Raw genomic sequence first — 14,352 nt, forward strand, 5'->3', positions numbered from 1 at the left:
GGGTGCTGCACGCCGCGAAAGCCGCACGCAGCAGAAATTTACGTGAGGCGTCGTTTAGGAGCGACCGTAAAAAGGAGCTCTGCTTCCTGTTGCATACAAACCTGCGCTCAATTCACCTTTTCTTGCATAGTTTACCTTGTATCTGCTTCAGCAATGGTTGCCCCTTCTGGTGGGTTATTGTTCTTGAGTATTGAGCATGTAGGTACTGTGGCTAACGTTATATTTCTTCTAGTCTCTCTGCGACCCATCGTCATCTCTGGACCTTCTGGTAAGTATCGGTAGTTTTCATCTCCCTGGCTTTGTTCAGGACTAACAAGAAACCACTCTATAGGCACCGGAAAGTCGACGCTTCTCAAGCGTCTGTTTGCTGATTACCCGGATACCTTTGGATTCTCGGTCTCGCGTATGTCAACCGCCCACCTTATCAATGACTTGTTCCAGATTTTCTGTAATCAACGCAGATGGGAGAGACTAACTGGGAGACAGACACCACCCGAAAGCCCAGACCCGGTGAGGTCAACGGTGTTGCCTACCATTTCGTTGAGCGACCGGATTTTGAGAAGCTGATTAAGGAGAATGCGTTCCTTGAGCATGCTGAGTTCTCTGGCAACTACTACGGAACTTCGATCAAGTCCGTGCAGGATGTTGCTGAGAAGGGAAAGACGTGCATCCTGGATATCGATATGCAGGTACTGTGACACCATCTGACTTCAAGTTAAGACGCTCGTGTATTCATCAGTTTGCTGACTATTGTCTTGTTCTTGCAGGGTGTCATTTCCGTTAAGAAGACCGACCTGAATGCTCGCTTCCTCTTCCTTGCTCCTCCCAGCTTGGAGACTCTGCGTGCTAGATTGGAAGGCAGAGGCACCGAAAGCCCTGAGAGCGTTCAGAAGAGAATGGACCAGGCTACCAAGGAGATGGAGTTTGCAAAGACCGGTGCCCATGATAAGATTATCGTCAACGACAACTTGGACAAGTGCTACGAGGACCTCAAGGCTTTCATCTTCGAGTAAAGATGTGAAATTCAGTATCTTCATAATTTTCGATCGACTTTTTGTACAAAACGCCTCTTTATGATAGACATATTTAATATATAGAGCTCACTCAAAAGTGACATATCAGAATATACAAATTTTCCAACTAATGAATCATCCGGAACGGCCGACCTGGTTCCCATTCTTTTAGAGAGTCCTTTATGTTCACCCAATACCGTAGCACAGTTACCGCTTGTTGTGCATTCTCCAGGTCATTCGTATCAAAAACCTGCTCTACCCGTTTCTCCGCATCGGCTATTTTCTCGGTGACCTGCTCCTGAATACGCTCGACCTCGTCATCTGTCTCACATTCTTCTATATCCTCGAGCACGTCGTAGACCTCCATCAGAAGCTCTGGATCCTGCGGCATCGTTCGACCAGCGTCCTCGGCTAGAGTGAGTCCATGTAGCTCTAGAAGGTAGGTAGCCCGGTGAAGCACGGAGCTCAAGGTCGAGTACGCCTTATTGATCTCTGACGATATCTTGTCCGACGACTCTTTCTCGGCCTCGCTTCTCGCGAGATCAGGATGGTTCTGTGACTGTAACTCCAAAAACTCCCGTCGTAATTCACGGTTATTGATTGCAAACGGACCTTTGGGCGGAGGACCGTCTTTCAGTGTCTTTGGAAAAAGCGAGTAGTAAGTCCGTCCCTCTCCGATCTGGTCTGTCGAAGCGGCACTGTATAGCCTGCTGCACCCGAGGCGGCTGCTGCTCTGCCACTGCACGGTCTTCAAAGTCCGGCTTGCGAATCTCAGCGATGATGCTCTCATTGTTCAGTCCGAATGTAGGTTGACGACGGTCATCGACGACGTACAAATCAATTTCCCTGAGTCCCAAACTTCGCTTAGCCACACCCACCAGCCCCATCCAGCACCGCCACTGCAAATAAATATTCACCGCTTCGCTTATTATTATCTCGACTTTATATTATCATGAAAAGATTGCTACATTACAGCCAGGCTTTTTACGTCGCCAAAGAGTCTTCAGTGAAGAAAAGGGAAGAGAAGCATCGGAATACACAAAAAAAGAAGAAGCGTTTGAAATGATCATTCAACAAAATAAGCACGACGAATGGAAAAGAAAAAGAGAGAAAAAAGCAACAAATTTTCATTCACTACAACTAGGTTAATGTAGTAGTATTATCACCAACAAACGGTTACTGCATTTATATAAGGTCAGCAACGTCCATGGGCATCTCCTCGATCTGGGTGCTGTAGAACTGTTCGATATCTCTCATGACCTTGACATCATCGTCGGTCAAGAAGTTGATGGCAACACCCTTACGACCGAAACGACCACCACGACCGATTCTGTGGATGTAGTTCTCCTTGTTGACGGGCAAGTCGTAGTTGATGACAAGCGAAACCTGCTGGACATCGATACCTCTGGCCAGCAGATCGGTGGTGATAAGCACACGCGAGGATCCGGATCGGAACTCAGACATAATGACATCTCTCTGGTTCTGGTCCATGTCTCCGTGCATGGCCGAGACAGTGAAGTCCTTGGCGCGGAGCTGGTCGGTCAACCAGTCGACCTTTCTTCTGGTGTTGCAGAAGATGACAGCCTGTGTGATAGTAACAGTCTCGTACAGATCGGTAAGAGTGTCGAGCTTCCAGTCCTCCTTCTCGACAGCAACGTAGAACTGTCGGATACCTTCAAGGGTAAGTTCATCCTTCTTCACCAAAATTCTGACGGGATCACGCATGAACTTGGTGGTGACCTCGAGGACCTCCTTGGGCATGGTAGCCGAAAGAAGGACAACCTGGGTGGAGGGAGGGAGAAGCTGGAAGATGTCGTAGATCTGGTCCTTGAAACCTTGCTGTGGTGATAAAAAAAGTAAAATTAGTCTCTGTAACCTATAAAGCCAGCAATAAGCGTCAAGATACTTACCGAAAGCATCTCATCGGCCTCATCGAGAACGAAGAGCTTGATGTTGTCAGTGCGCAGAGCACGACGCTGGATCATATCGTGGACACGACCAGGGGTTCCGACAACGACCTGAACACCCTCCTGGAGGATTCGGACGTCATCTCTGATGGCAGTACCACCAATGCAGGCGTGGCAGGTGACGTTCATGTACTCGCCGATTCCGAGGACGACCTTCAAGATCTGCTGGGCAAGCTCACGGGTAGGGGCGAGGATAAGAGCCTGGCACTGCTTGACGTTGGTGTCAATCTTCTGGAGAACGGAGATCGAGAAAGTGGCAGTCTTTCCGGTACCGGACTGGGCCTGGGCGAGAACATCACGGCCTAGATTGCCGTTAGTCAACAATTAAGAGGATAGCCAAATTCAGAAAGAAGAGACGAACCCTTGATGACGGGCATGATAGCACGCTGCTGGATGGAGGAAGGGTGCTCGAAACTGCATAAGTTTTAGTATTCAACGTCCTGCTGCTCAAACTGTATATTATTTGTTAAATGATCAGACGTACCCGTGAGCGAAAATTCCTATTGACAGTTAGCAAGAGCACAATCAAACAAATGCAAATAATGGAAGTAGCAGCACATACCTCTGAGCAACTCGGGCTTCAGATCCATGGCATCGAACTCATCGACAACCTCATCGTAGTTCGACTCAATCTGATCTCCGGCGATATCTGTAAGCTGCTGGTCGGCCATGTTGGGTGGTTTTTTATCTCTGATAAGAAGACAAGTGGAGTAGGAAAGGGGGTCTGCTTCGGTGAAGATAGCAGAAAAAGGGAAGCTGTAGTAGTGCTCTACTGGGGCAAGAAAGGAGGGAAGAGAAAAAATTTTTGGGAGCCGTCTGACAATTCTGCGGTGCACGGTGCGCGTGGTAGAAGTGGCTTAAGCGTGATGGTGTTTAGATGTGAGCAGTAAACCTAATCTGCCCTACTCCAACCAGAGACATTCAGTCTCCCTATTCTTGGGCCCCGGTCTTTTTTTGGGATATGTGTACCGCCTGCTTCAGTTCATGTTGTGCGTGTAGGAGTGGCTTTGTGTTGGGGCTAGTATTCTTGTCATACCTGGTCGTAGGAGCTCCGGTTCTGTCTCGTGCAAAGTCCGGAACAAAGTGTGGTCCAGGTTATTTTTTACCGGTTGTAAACTAGTCAATGTCTTTCTGGAGATAATGTAGATACCCCAAAGAGTCTCCCGCAGTCATGTACTGCAAGAAGTAAAAGTATACTATTTCAGTAGTCACTTCTAATGGCAAAAATGATCGAGCGCGAGTGATCATGAGCTACGCTACACCACGTAAAACGAACCAGCTCCTCTAGTGGCAATTGCGCGATTCGTTCCACACTGAACCATTAGATTTCTAAATCAAAGCATGCTGCTTCTATCCGACAATGGTCATGCTGAGTTAGGCTAGACAGTTTGCGTCCGCACCTCCGCTGTCCATATAGACTCAATGAAGTAGCCATAGTTGTCAAGTATGCGAGAATTACTCCGTGTATTATATATACTCCATAACAAACCAGAATCTTAATCCAGCCACATGCATGATCCCGTAAACCTCAAAATATGAACGAGGTCACCGACGCGAGCCAACGCGAACAGATTCTTTGTATCTGTACGTATTCCACCCTTTATAAGTCGCCGAGAGACACCAATCCTCTTCTCGGCAGTCTTGTTGATTCACCCTTCTTCTTCTTCTGATTCAAAACCTCCTCGCGGATCTCGTTCAGTCTCGCTTTCTGCAAAATAGGGATTGTTAATACGAATCCAGCAGGCTATGTCCATGTGCTTCCGAGACTTACCTCCTTCGTGTGGTGGATGCACTCCATATAATCACCTCTCGGTAAGCTGCACTCAGTGCCAGCAATCAATCCGGCTCTGGTATCTTTGTAGCACTGAATGAGATCAGTGAAGTCTAGAAAACAGAAATCATTAGAGTCTTTCCACAATATCTAGTTTGATCGTAAATACTTCGACAATTCTTACTGTTGTAGCAACGGCCAACGCCGCCCTTCATGCCAAAGCCGGAAGACATTATGACGATAATTCAAAAAGAAGTAGCTTCTAAATCAAGCAGAAATTATCGAGTCTCGAGTATATAAGAGCTTCGAAGTTCGTGGTTGAATTCCGTTGGACTTGCAAACGTTGTTAGCACGGCAATTACTATCAGTTTGATTGGCCCAGACTGAGCGGTCATCTCACATCTGTTAAGGGTTTTGTGTGTTGCTGATGTAATTACTGAGTAATTTGCTGTTGCGCGCAAGGTGACCGCCACATAAAAAAGTTAACAGACCTGATATTTGCTCTCTATATCTTGTTGTTTTAGCCCATTGATCGCAACATTACAATCAAACTCAAGCATTAATCTACGAGTCTGTATTGCTAGACCGCTAAAACATGGGTATAACTGGTATGGATCTCTTGTCATTTCAAGCAACGCCTTCTGTCGACGTCCGCTAACCTCTGCTGATGCTCATCAGGAACGAACAGTGTGCCTCTGGGCGCAAGAAGAAGAGGGATGCCTGACGCGTTCATTCCTCCGCCTCCTAGTGAAGCTCTGCCTCCGCCTCCTGCGGATGATTATCCACCTCCTCCTCCGGCCATTCCTCCTCCACCCGCCCCGAGTGATCTAAGTGACTACCCTCCTCCACCTCCTCCCCCAGGGGATGATCGTGAAAGAGGAAGACCTTCTGCGCGTGAAGATGAGGCGCCTAGAAAGAGAAAGAGAAGGAACCGATGGGCTGCTGCAGAAGATAATCAGGTTGCTAATTTGATCAACCTCCCCACTTCTATCTCTGGTAACATGACGCCAGAGCAGATCGAGGTATGTTTCTACAATATTAGTCGTCGAAAGCTCGAGCACTCTATGATTTGTTGTTCTAACTCTCATTTTTATTAGGCCTATGTTCTCAACTTGCGTATTGAAGAGATCTCACAAAAGCTGAGAATCAACGACGTGGTACCAAAAGATGGCGAGCGGTAAGTTGACGATGGATCACGTCTCTACCATATCATTTCTAATGCGTATCTAGCTCTCCGTCTCCTCCACCTCAATACGATAACAACGGAAAGCGAGTCAATACAAGAGAAGTTCGGTACAGGAAGCGTCTTGAAGACGAACGCCACAAACTCATTGAAAAGGCTGTTAAGACCATCCCTGATTTCAAACCGCCGGCTGATTACAGACGGCCGTTGAAGACTCAAGAGAAGGTCTTTGTCCCTGTGAATGAATACCCTGAAATCAACTTTAGTAAGTCCAAAATGTCTTTGTCATTCTCCATGGTTTGGGATACCTATTAACCGTGATATTTCACTTGTTTAGTTGGACAACTTATCGGACCCCGTGGTAACACCCTGAAGAAGATGGAAACTGAATCGGGTGCAAAGATTGCTATCAGAGGTAAAGGATCTGTCAAGGAAGGAAAGGGACGATCAGACGCTGCCTATCAATCCAACCTTGAAGAAGATTTGCATTGTTTGATTATTGCCGACACCGAGGAGAAAGTGCAGAAGGCGATCAAACTGGTTAACAAAGTTATTTCGACTGTAAGTCTGCCAGCCTATTCTTTCTTACTGAGCCTAATACTGACTGTTTATTTCAGGCTGCGAGTATTCCTGAGGGTGAAAACGAATTGAAGCGAAATCAGCTCAGAGAGCTGGCTTCTCTTAACGGTACCCTGCGAGACGACGAGAACCAGGCATGCCAGAACTGTACGTTCAAACATCGATTTTATATGGTCTCTGAAATCTGTACTAACAATCTACCTAGGCGGAGAACTCGGACACCGAAAATACGAATGTCCTAACCAGCGAAATTATACTGCAAACATCATTTGCAGAATTTGTGGCAATGCAGGCCATTTCGCCAGAGATTGTAGGGAAAGAGGTTCGGCTAATGGTGGAGATCGTGGTCGATTCAACAACGGAGGATATGGTAATCCTGGAAATGAGGTCGATCAAGAGTATGAGAAGCTTATGCTTGAGCTCACGGGCAACAGTTCTGGAGGCATGCCTGGGCCAAGAGGTGCTATCGAAGGCGGCCGGGCACCTCCGCCAAACGTGCGTCCGGAATATGCTCCTCCTCCGCCACCGCAGCCAATGCCTTCTAAACCTAGCGCGCCACCTCCTTGGGCGCGGAAATAATTGTTGTCTCTGGTATTCTTCGATGTGTAATTGAGAATAGTTCTGAGGGTTAGCTTGGTTGCAAGGCGTATTTAATATATCGCTTCTAAATATCAGTATGTTCCATTTGGTTTTGGATACTGTCCTCTCTCGCCCTACGATGGTCTTGTGGTCATCGATATATAAATCAAATAAATCTCAAAAGCCCACAAGTCTGAGTATTCTACGGGAAATTTTATGATATAACCCAACTTTCATTATATAAAGAAACATGACATTCTATGCGAAATGAATACCCGCCATATGAAACGCATATAGCAGCCTAAAATAGCAATAAAAGGTTAGATTCTAGTCGTCAGGCTGCAATCTTGAATTAGGATAGGGATACGAACTTCATAAAATCTGCCTCGTCGCATTTTCCCGCGCGTTTATCTCCCAGTTCAGTGTCTTTCAGAACCTTGTCAACCATAGCACTTATGTTGATCTCGTCAGTTATCATCATATCATTCTGCGAGCAGTATGCTTTGTAGTTCTTCTCTAGAATGTCGAGAACTGCCTGCGATTTGAAGCCAGCGGAGATGGTCTATATTCATATCGGTAGAGTTAGTACATCTATATATATTGGCAAAGTCATGGAAATAGATGCAAGATTATAAAACATACCCTATTTTTCCGGACGAAGCAGATGCGTAATAAACCATCCCATTCTTCAAAGTCGATAGGCGGTCTAGGATTTTTCACCTCGATACGCACAACAGAAGACTCCACTTGAGGTGGGGGTCTGAAATTATTCTTTCCAACCTATGTAGAGCATTGTTAATTATCTTCCTTGCGAATAAAAATAGCTTATGAGGGAAAAGGTCAGAACGCACTTTCATGATATGGGTGACAGTGGCCCACATTTGAACGTTTACACTTAGTCTGCAGTATAGTTCCTCGCCAGGTTTTGCGACCAAACGAAGAGCAAATTCTCTTTGAAACATGAGGATGGATACTCGCGGAGGCCGGGGCATATTTAGCAGCTTGAAGACTAAGGGGGAGGAGATCTATGATACATGTTAGATTTTGGGTCGCGATTCGATTTGAAAATGTTAGGCTCACCTGATAAGGAGTATTGCTGATGCAAACGTCAAAGTACGGAAGATCCGCTTTTATGACATCTCCTAGAATAACTTCTAGTTTCTTTTGCTCTGGCTTTCCTTGTACTCGTTTCGTCACTTCTGCTGCCATTCGAGGATCCATCTCAGCCGCGATGACTTTCCTAGCTTTCTCCAGGATACGGACTGTCAAATTTCCCGTACCGGGGCCAACTTCGAGAACAATGTCAGAAGGCTTAATATCTGCCTTGTCCACAATTCCCTGCGCTATTAGGGGGTTCTTGAGCATATGCTGGCCAAGTCCTGTGTTCATCTTGAAGATATTTAGTCGCTCTGGACGATCTCCGCCGCCAGCGTCCGCATTTTTCCGTCGAGATGGTGGTGCTTTTCCCATAGTGTTCAAAAACTGAGTCTAACTATCGGAGATATATTACTTTCAGAAGCAAAAGCTGTTCATCAGACAGAAAAGTTAGCCAACTACATAATCTGATTGAACCAGGATCTGCGAACTCAGAATCTTAAGACCGAGTATAACATGAGCAAGTCTCACCTCTATATAGCTCTGTATATCAGCAATATTAAATGATAATAGCAGGTCCTTTAGACTTAAAGAGCTAGACCAAATTTCTTCTTTGTGGACAAATAACTGATCAAAATCAAGCTGATTTCATGATCGTTGGGAGTTGAAAAAAAATTCACAGATGGTGCGGCGGGCACGTGATCTTGAACGTGCTCGAAGCATGTTCGAAAATATCGAAGTGTCGACTTCATCCACATCATAGAACGGCAACGGGCAAGTCAACCTTGCGCTCTAACTGGTATCTTCAGCTACTTTACGCTCAAATCATCAGATCACTACTGATAGAAGCTACGGTTGGTCTTCAAAATGTTCGCGACTCCTCGGCGTGACTTTTTGAACGAGCAGGCACCAGAGAACTATGTTGCTGGATTGGGTCGTGGTGCCACCGGATTCACCACTCGATCCGATATCGGTCCTGCCAGAGAAGGACCCAGCGAGGATGCGATCAAGGAAGCTTTGGCTAAGAGAGCAGAGGCTTTACAGAACGGTAACGCGTCAGATGACGACGATGAAGAGCGATTCAGAGATAATGAGAACGATGAGGGATTGTTTGCCAGCGGCGCCTATGACGAAGAAGATGAAGAGGCAGACAAGATCTACAGCGAAGTCGATGAGCGTATGGACTCGCGAAGAAAAGCTCGAAGGTTTGTGGTGTGCTTTGCATATATTTTGAGAGGTGAATAGGTAAACTGACACGATCCTGTTAATAGGGAGGCGCGCGAGAAGCGCGAACAAGAAGAATTCGATTCCAAAAACCCAAAAGTCTCGAAACAGTTTGCTGATCTGACTCGTGCGCTATCTACAGTAACCGATGAGCAATGGGCTAGTATTCCGGAAGTTGGAGATCTTACAGGGAAAAACAGAAGAGACAGAAAAATGATGCAATCCGAGCGAAGATTCTATGCTGTGCCAGATTCTGTCCTTACTAGTGGTCGCGGTCAGACTACATATGAGAATTCTGTGAATCCGGAGGATGGCACCGCGTCTACTGTCGACGGAACTATCACTGACTTCCGTCAGATCTCTCAGGCGAAAGATAAAATGCTCGGAATGCGTTTGGATCAAGCCGGTACTGATTCTGTTATTGGCTCGACAAATATTGATCCGAAGGGCTATTTGACTTCTTTATCAAGCAGCTCTACTTCTACAGGTGTAGATGCCGCCAATCTTTCGAAACATCGTGAGCTTCTGTTATCTGTCGTCAAGGCCGATCCTAAACACGCGAACGGCTGGATAGCTATTGCAAAGCTGGAAGAACAGAATAACAAGATGTCAAGCGCGAGAAAATTTATCCAACAGGGTTGTGAGAACTGTCCCAAGAATGAGGATGTCTGGTTAGAAAGTATGCGCTTGAACGACACCAATCACGCCAAAGTCATTGCCTCAAAGGCAGTTCAGCATTTACCCAAGAGCGTCAACATTTGGATGGAAGCTATGAGATTGGAGTCAGAAACGGCTAATAAAAAGCGGGTTATTCGGAAAGCTCTGGAAAATATCCCCCAGAGTGTTACGTTATGGAAAGAAGCGGTCAATTTGGAGGAGAACCCTAACGACGCCAAAATTCTATTATCGCGAGCAACTAGTCTGATCCCACTTTCGGTTGAGCTCTGGATAGCTCTCGCTAAGTTGGAAACTGCGGATAATGCTCGTAAGGTGTTGAACAAAGCCAGACAAGCTGTTCGAACATCGCACGAGGTGTGGGTCGAGGCTGCAAAATTGGAGGAGAAGGAGGGAAACATCAAAAAGGTAGAGATGGTCATCAGCAGGGGAATCTCCGAACTTCAGCGTCGTGGTGGAATGCTCGACCGCGAAGGATGGATTCTGGAAGCTGAAAAGTGTGAGCAAGACGGCAGCGTGGCTACCTGTCAAGCTATTATACATACCACGCTTGGCTTTGGATTGGATGGTGAAGACCAGGAATCGATATGGTTGGATGACGGAGCTAGATCTCTTCGGAAAGGCTGCTTTGAGACCGCACGTGCGATATATGCATATGCTCTCCAGCACCTGCCTAATGTTATCGCATTCTGGAACGAAGCTATAACGCTCGAAAAGGCACATGGTACATCAGATTCTCTCTTCTCTTTGCTGGAGAAGGCTGTGGAATCCTGTCCCGGAACGAAAGAGCTCTGGTTACGATACGCTGAAGAACGACTTGCCGCTTCAGATGTCAACGGTGCTCGTTCTGTTCTTGAGCGAGCGTTCGATCATAATCCAAACGACGAAGACATCTGGCTTGCTGCGGTTGATATCGAGGTCAGAAACAACGAGTACGAGAAAGCTCGGATTTTGTTGTCGCAGGCTCGTGCAGGCGCTCCAACTGAGCGCGTGTGGGTTAAGTCTGTCGTTCTTGAGCGACAGCTGAAGAATTTGGAAGGTGCTTTGCAGATTGTGAACCTAGCACTACAGGACTTTCCCAAGTCTGCGAAGCTTTGGATGATGAAAGGTCAGATCTACGAGTCAGAAGACCGGATCCCCCAAGCGAGAGAGGCGTACATATCAGGCACCAAAGTCTGTCCCAAGTCGATTCCGTTGTGGCTTTTGTTATCTCACCTGGAAGAATCCACGATTGTGAAATGCCGATCGGTGCTTGAGCGAGCGGCTTTGGCGAACCCCAAGAACCCCCAGCTTTGGTTGCAGAGAATTCGAGTTGAGATCCGAGCAAAGAATATCAACCAGGCGAAAGCACTGATTGCGATTGCTCTGCAAGAGTGCCCGACATCAGGTGCGATATGGGCAGAGAGTGTGGCTCTGGAGCCTCGGACTCAGAGAAAGCCGCGACTGATTGATGCGCTCAAGAAATGCGATAATGACTCGATTGTCATTGCTGCGATTGCCAAGCTGTTCTGGTCTGAACGCAAGCCCGACAAGGCAAAGTCGTGGTTTGAAAAAGCAATCAAGGCTGATTCGGACAATGGTGATCATTGGGCTTATCTCTACAAGCTGTTGCAGACGCATGGAACCAAGGACGAGCTCGATCACTTGGTGCAAAAATTCTTGGTTGCTAATCCAAAGCACGGCGATGTGTGGCCGAGGGTGTTTAAGGATGTAAATAATTTCCAAAAGTCCAAGCCAGAGCTGCTCGAAATGGCGGCTAAGGCTGTGACTTTGTAAGTTGGTTAGTGGAGTTCCTGTATGATTAGAGAAGATGATTTACTATAATATACTGAAGTTGCTGTCTCATTACGCATAACAGGATCACAGTTTTATAAATTACTAGTAATCGTAGTCAAATTACATCGCGACTTCTTACATATCCTCCTCAGAATCATCATCGATACCCCAATCGTCGTCATTCACTAGCTCGTCTGCCCGCTTTCGCACCTCAGCTAAACCACTAACCTCATCCACATAACCACGAACATTCAATGCTTTCTTGACAAACTCCCATCCCTCACTTTTCCAAAGATTGACAATTGGCTCAGAGCAGGCCGAGCAATGCTCGTAGTTTACGCCCATGATGTTCATTTGCTGAAAGCGGCGGAGAAAGCCTCGGATCTGGTGAGGTATCTCGCCCAACGGATGGTCGAAGTCGTCGTCAGCAGGGACAGCGGTTGCGTCGTTGGTTTCTGTAGATTGAGAAGTTGGGGCGGCAGGGCCGAGGGGATGCTGCACTATTGAGACGAAGAGCTCGGTTGCTAGACCAGCTGCGATCAGCGCGATTCCGGGCCGAGTCACCGTGCACATCTGGTCGAGTGTCCGGTCTGTGAGACTGTCGGAGGGAGCAAAGATATCGTTGCAAAAGTAGCATCCAAGGCGATTTGTAGATGACGGAACACCGTGTCGCATAACCACATAACTATCGAAGCCTAGAGCAGCGTTTATGACAATCTTCCCCAGAGCTGCGCCGATGACGCTCGGGAGCCAGCGCGCTTCTCTGCTATCCATTAGTAGAAATACAGCGTCGTGTGAGGAAATCAGCTCAACAAGCTTTGTGTATTCTGCGTTCTGCTTTTCTTCGTTGGTGATAGGATGGCCGGCCATTGGCACTGAAAGATTGTAGCCAGAGCTGTCGACACCGGGGTAGATCTGTTGTAGAGCACTAGCAGCCGTACTGGCTTTTGGTGCGTTATTTTGAGAGTCCTCAAAGGTGTATAGAGCTTGGCGGACTGGATTAGAATAAGAAACCGTTGAGTTGTCCACGAATGAGATTTTGCGAACTCCCCATCCCTGGAGCAGAATTTGTTAGCGTTGATCGTTATTGGCAAAGATCAAATCAGAAATAGTAGATACTAACCATCAGCGACCGAGCTACATAGCTTCCTAAAGTGCCTGCACCTAGAAGCAAGCATTTACTGTTCTTGACCTTATCAATGTCCAGAGTCGGCGCTATTCTCCATCGCATCAGCTGAAGATTCAAGTCGACGGCTTGGTCTGCCAATCTAGTAGCATAATGAACGTTAGAGTTGATCAAATCTCACGTATATATCATTGAAAGAGTACGCACCTTAGCGGATTCAAAAGAGAAGACAGATCAGCACTTTTTGGCACGAGTTTATTTTGAACGCTTCGCTCCCATCCGCTGACGCGAGGTGTTTCGGCTTTGTTGAACTCGCCACGATACTCAAAGCTCATCCAGATGCTGCGAGTTTGAGATGAGAGAGATGGTAGGTCTCGGTAGCAAAACACTTTCACCCGTTTGCAGCCCTTGCTGGCTATGTACGTCAGGAAATTTCGTAAAGGCCAGCCTGGGCTCTGGGGGAAGGAAGATGGGTCGGCAAAGCCTACTGTAATCTCGTCATCTGTGGTATAACCTCCAAAGAAGTCTTCCCATTCTCCTAGAGTTCCGAATGTTGGGCCTGAATCAGGAACACCTTCTTTGATAAGGAAAAACCCGTTCTGTGGATCAGGAACTGAGCTTCGCCAGCTGTCGAGTGTCTTTACAAAGGCGCTGGTTATGGGAGTGGATTCGTCGTCTGCGAAAGACCAGTCGCTGTGAAGAGCAGGGAATGCGAACCAGTAGTAGAATTTGTATTTTTTGAGGTCGGAGAAGCAGAGAAGATAGAATGAGGATAGTAATGAAGGATTGGCCGCGACTTCGCCGTTTAGTATCGATGACCAGAGCTGATGAGATCTCTTGTGTTAGAGAATACAACAGCTATCCACTGGAAAGCAGTGAGCTCACCTTTTCTCCTTGCTCCTGTATCAGAACGGATTTGTCAAGAGACTTGAACTCCTCGCTGGTATTCAAGTTTCGGATTAAACCAGGTGCAAGACATTCGTTAGGTCCGGGAGTTCTGATGAGGCTGTTAGTCGTCGTCTCCTGCTGCAATGCTACATGCGCTCTCTTATAACTAAAGCCACATACACGCTATCAAAACCACTACCGCTCAAAGTTATAATACCGCTACTGTTTGCAGCGGAAGAGACAGGGATGGAGTATAGTGCGGAGATAGGGCGCTCGGAGGTGTCGAGTTTGAAGTCTGTTAGCTTCTTGTCGGACAGCACCTGGAAGAAAGAGGAGTCCACAAAAGACCGAAACGGTGCAAATTGCAGGACCTTTTCCGACGACTGCATCTGTTTGTTGGATCAGAGTGGTGACGTCGCGAGAAGCTGGAGAGAATCTGTGGAGGAAGCTGATTCGAATCGACGCGAGTCGCTTAC

General features: G+C 47.0%; 8 protein-coding genes across 8 annotated transcripts; 3 read left to right on the forward strand and 5 right to left on the reverse strand.

The window, feature by feature from the left end:
* Positions 1-33: 33 nt before the first annotated feature.
* Positions 34-1,115, forward strand: BZA70DRAFT_283841 (P-loop containing nucleoside triphosphate hydrolase protein). The gene is made up of 5 exons (XM_064913497.1): positions 34-169; positions 233-268; positions 332-403; positions 487-689; positions 768-1,115. Exons 1-5 carry the CDS (start codon positions 154-156, stop codon positions 1,011-1,013), a joined length of 573 nt encoding a protein of 190 aa, XP_064766117.1. The 5' UTR covers positions 34-153; the 3' UTR covers positions 1,014-1,115.
* On the reverse strand, positions 1,116-1,921 carry BZA70DRAFT_283843 (DnaJ domain protein). The gene has a single exon (XM_064913498.1). It carries the CDS (start codon positions 1,801-1,803, stop codon positions 1,141-1,143), a length of 663 nt encoding a protein of 220 aa, XP_064766118.1. The 5' UTR covers positions 1,804-1,921; the 3' UTR covers positions 1,116-1,140.
* BZA70DRAFT_283846 (ATP-dependent RNA helicase eIF4A) lies at positions 1,922-3,802 on the reverse strand. Its single transcript, XM_064913499.1, has 5 exons — positions 3,543-3,802; positions 3,465-3,480; positions 3,342-3,394; positions 2,924-3,282; positions 1,922-2,852 (listed from the first exon to the last, which is right to left on the reverse strand). The coding sequence occupies exons 1-5, from the start codon at positions 3,649-3,651 to the stop codon at positions 2,199-2,201; spliced, it is 1,191 nt and encodes a 396-aa protein (XP_064766119.1). The 5' UTR covers positions 3,652-3,802; the 3' UTR covers positions 1,922-2,198.
* A 538-nt stretch (positions 3,803-4,340) lies between these two features.
* Positions 4,341-5,104, reverse strand: BZA70DRAFT_81344 (uncharacterized protein). Its single transcript, XM_064915431.1, has 3 exons — positions 4,936-5,104; positions 4,752-4,864; positions 4,341-4,688 (listed from the first exon to the last, which is right to left on the reverse strand). Exons 1-3 carry the CDS (start codon positions 4,982-4,984, stop codon positions 4,581-4,583), a joined length of 270 nt encoding a protein of 89 aa, XP_064766120.1. The 5' UTR covers positions 4,985-5,104; the 3' UTR covers positions 4,341-4,580.
* A 94-nt stretch (positions 5,105-5,198) lies between these two features.
* On the forward strand, positions 5,199-7,301 carry BZA70DRAFT_283851 (uncharacterized protein). The gene is made up of 7 exons (XM_064913500.1): positions 5,199-5,359; positions 5,430-5,773; positions 5,849-5,928; positions 5,982-6,199; positions 6,272-6,495; positions 6,552-6,660; positions 6,719-7,301. Exons 1-7 carry the CDS (start codon positions 5,347-5,349, stop codon positions 7,090-7,092), a joined length of 1,362 nt encoding a protein of 453 aa, XP_064766121.1. The 5' UTR covers positions 5,199-5,346; the 3' UTR covers positions 7,093-7,301.
* BZA70DRAFT_312565 (Dimethyladenosine transferase) lies at positions 7,302-8,820 on the reverse strand. The gene is made up of 5 exons (XM_064914992.1): positions 8,173-8,820; positions 7,944-8,117; positions 7,735-7,872; positions 7,464-7,654; positions 7,302-7,393 (listed from the first exon to the last, which is right to left on the reverse strand). The coding sequence occupies exons 1-5, from the start codon at positions 8,560-8,562 to the stop codon at positions 7,351-7,353; spliced, it is 936 nt and encodes a 311-aa protein (XP_064766122.1). The 5' UTR covers positions 8,563-8,820; the 3' UTR covers positions 7,302-7,350.
* BZA70DRAFT_260492 (PRP1 splicing factor, N-terminal-domain-containing protein) lies at positions 8,803-11,945 on the forward strand. The gene is made up of 2 exons (XM_064910880.1): positions 8,803-9,392; positions 9,459-11,945. The coding sequence occupies exons 1-2, from the start codon at positions 9,055-9,057 to the stop codon at positions 11,860-11,862; spliced, it is 2,742 nt and encodes a 913-aa protein (XP_064766123.1). The 5' UTR covers positions 8,803-9,054; the 3' UTR covers positions 11,863-11,945.
* On the reverse strand, positions 11,926-14,316 carry BZA70DRAFT_283857 (uncharacterized protein). The gene is made up of 5 exons (XM_064913501.1): positions 14,057-14,316; positions 13,874-13,985; positions 13,196-13,812; positions 12,986-13,130; positions 11,926-12,918 (listed from the first exon to the last, which is right to left on the reverse strand). The coding sequence occupies exons 1-5, from the start codon at positions 14,263-14,265 to the stop codon at positions 11,998-12,000; spliced, it is 2,004 nt and encodes a 667-aa protein (XP_064766124.1). The 5' UTR covers positions 14,266-14,316; the 3' UTR covers positions 11,926-11,997.
* Positions 14,317-14,352: the final 36 nt, after the last annotated feature.

This window comes from Myxozyma melibiosi, assembly GCF_037950935.1.
Source record: "Myxozyma melibiosi strain Phaff 52-87 chromosome Unknown BZA70scaffold_13, whole genome shotgun sequence".
Classification (NCBI taxonomy): Eukaryota; Fungi; Ascomycota; class Lipomycetes; order Lipomycetales; family Lipomycetaceae; genus Myxozyma; species Myxozyma melibiosi.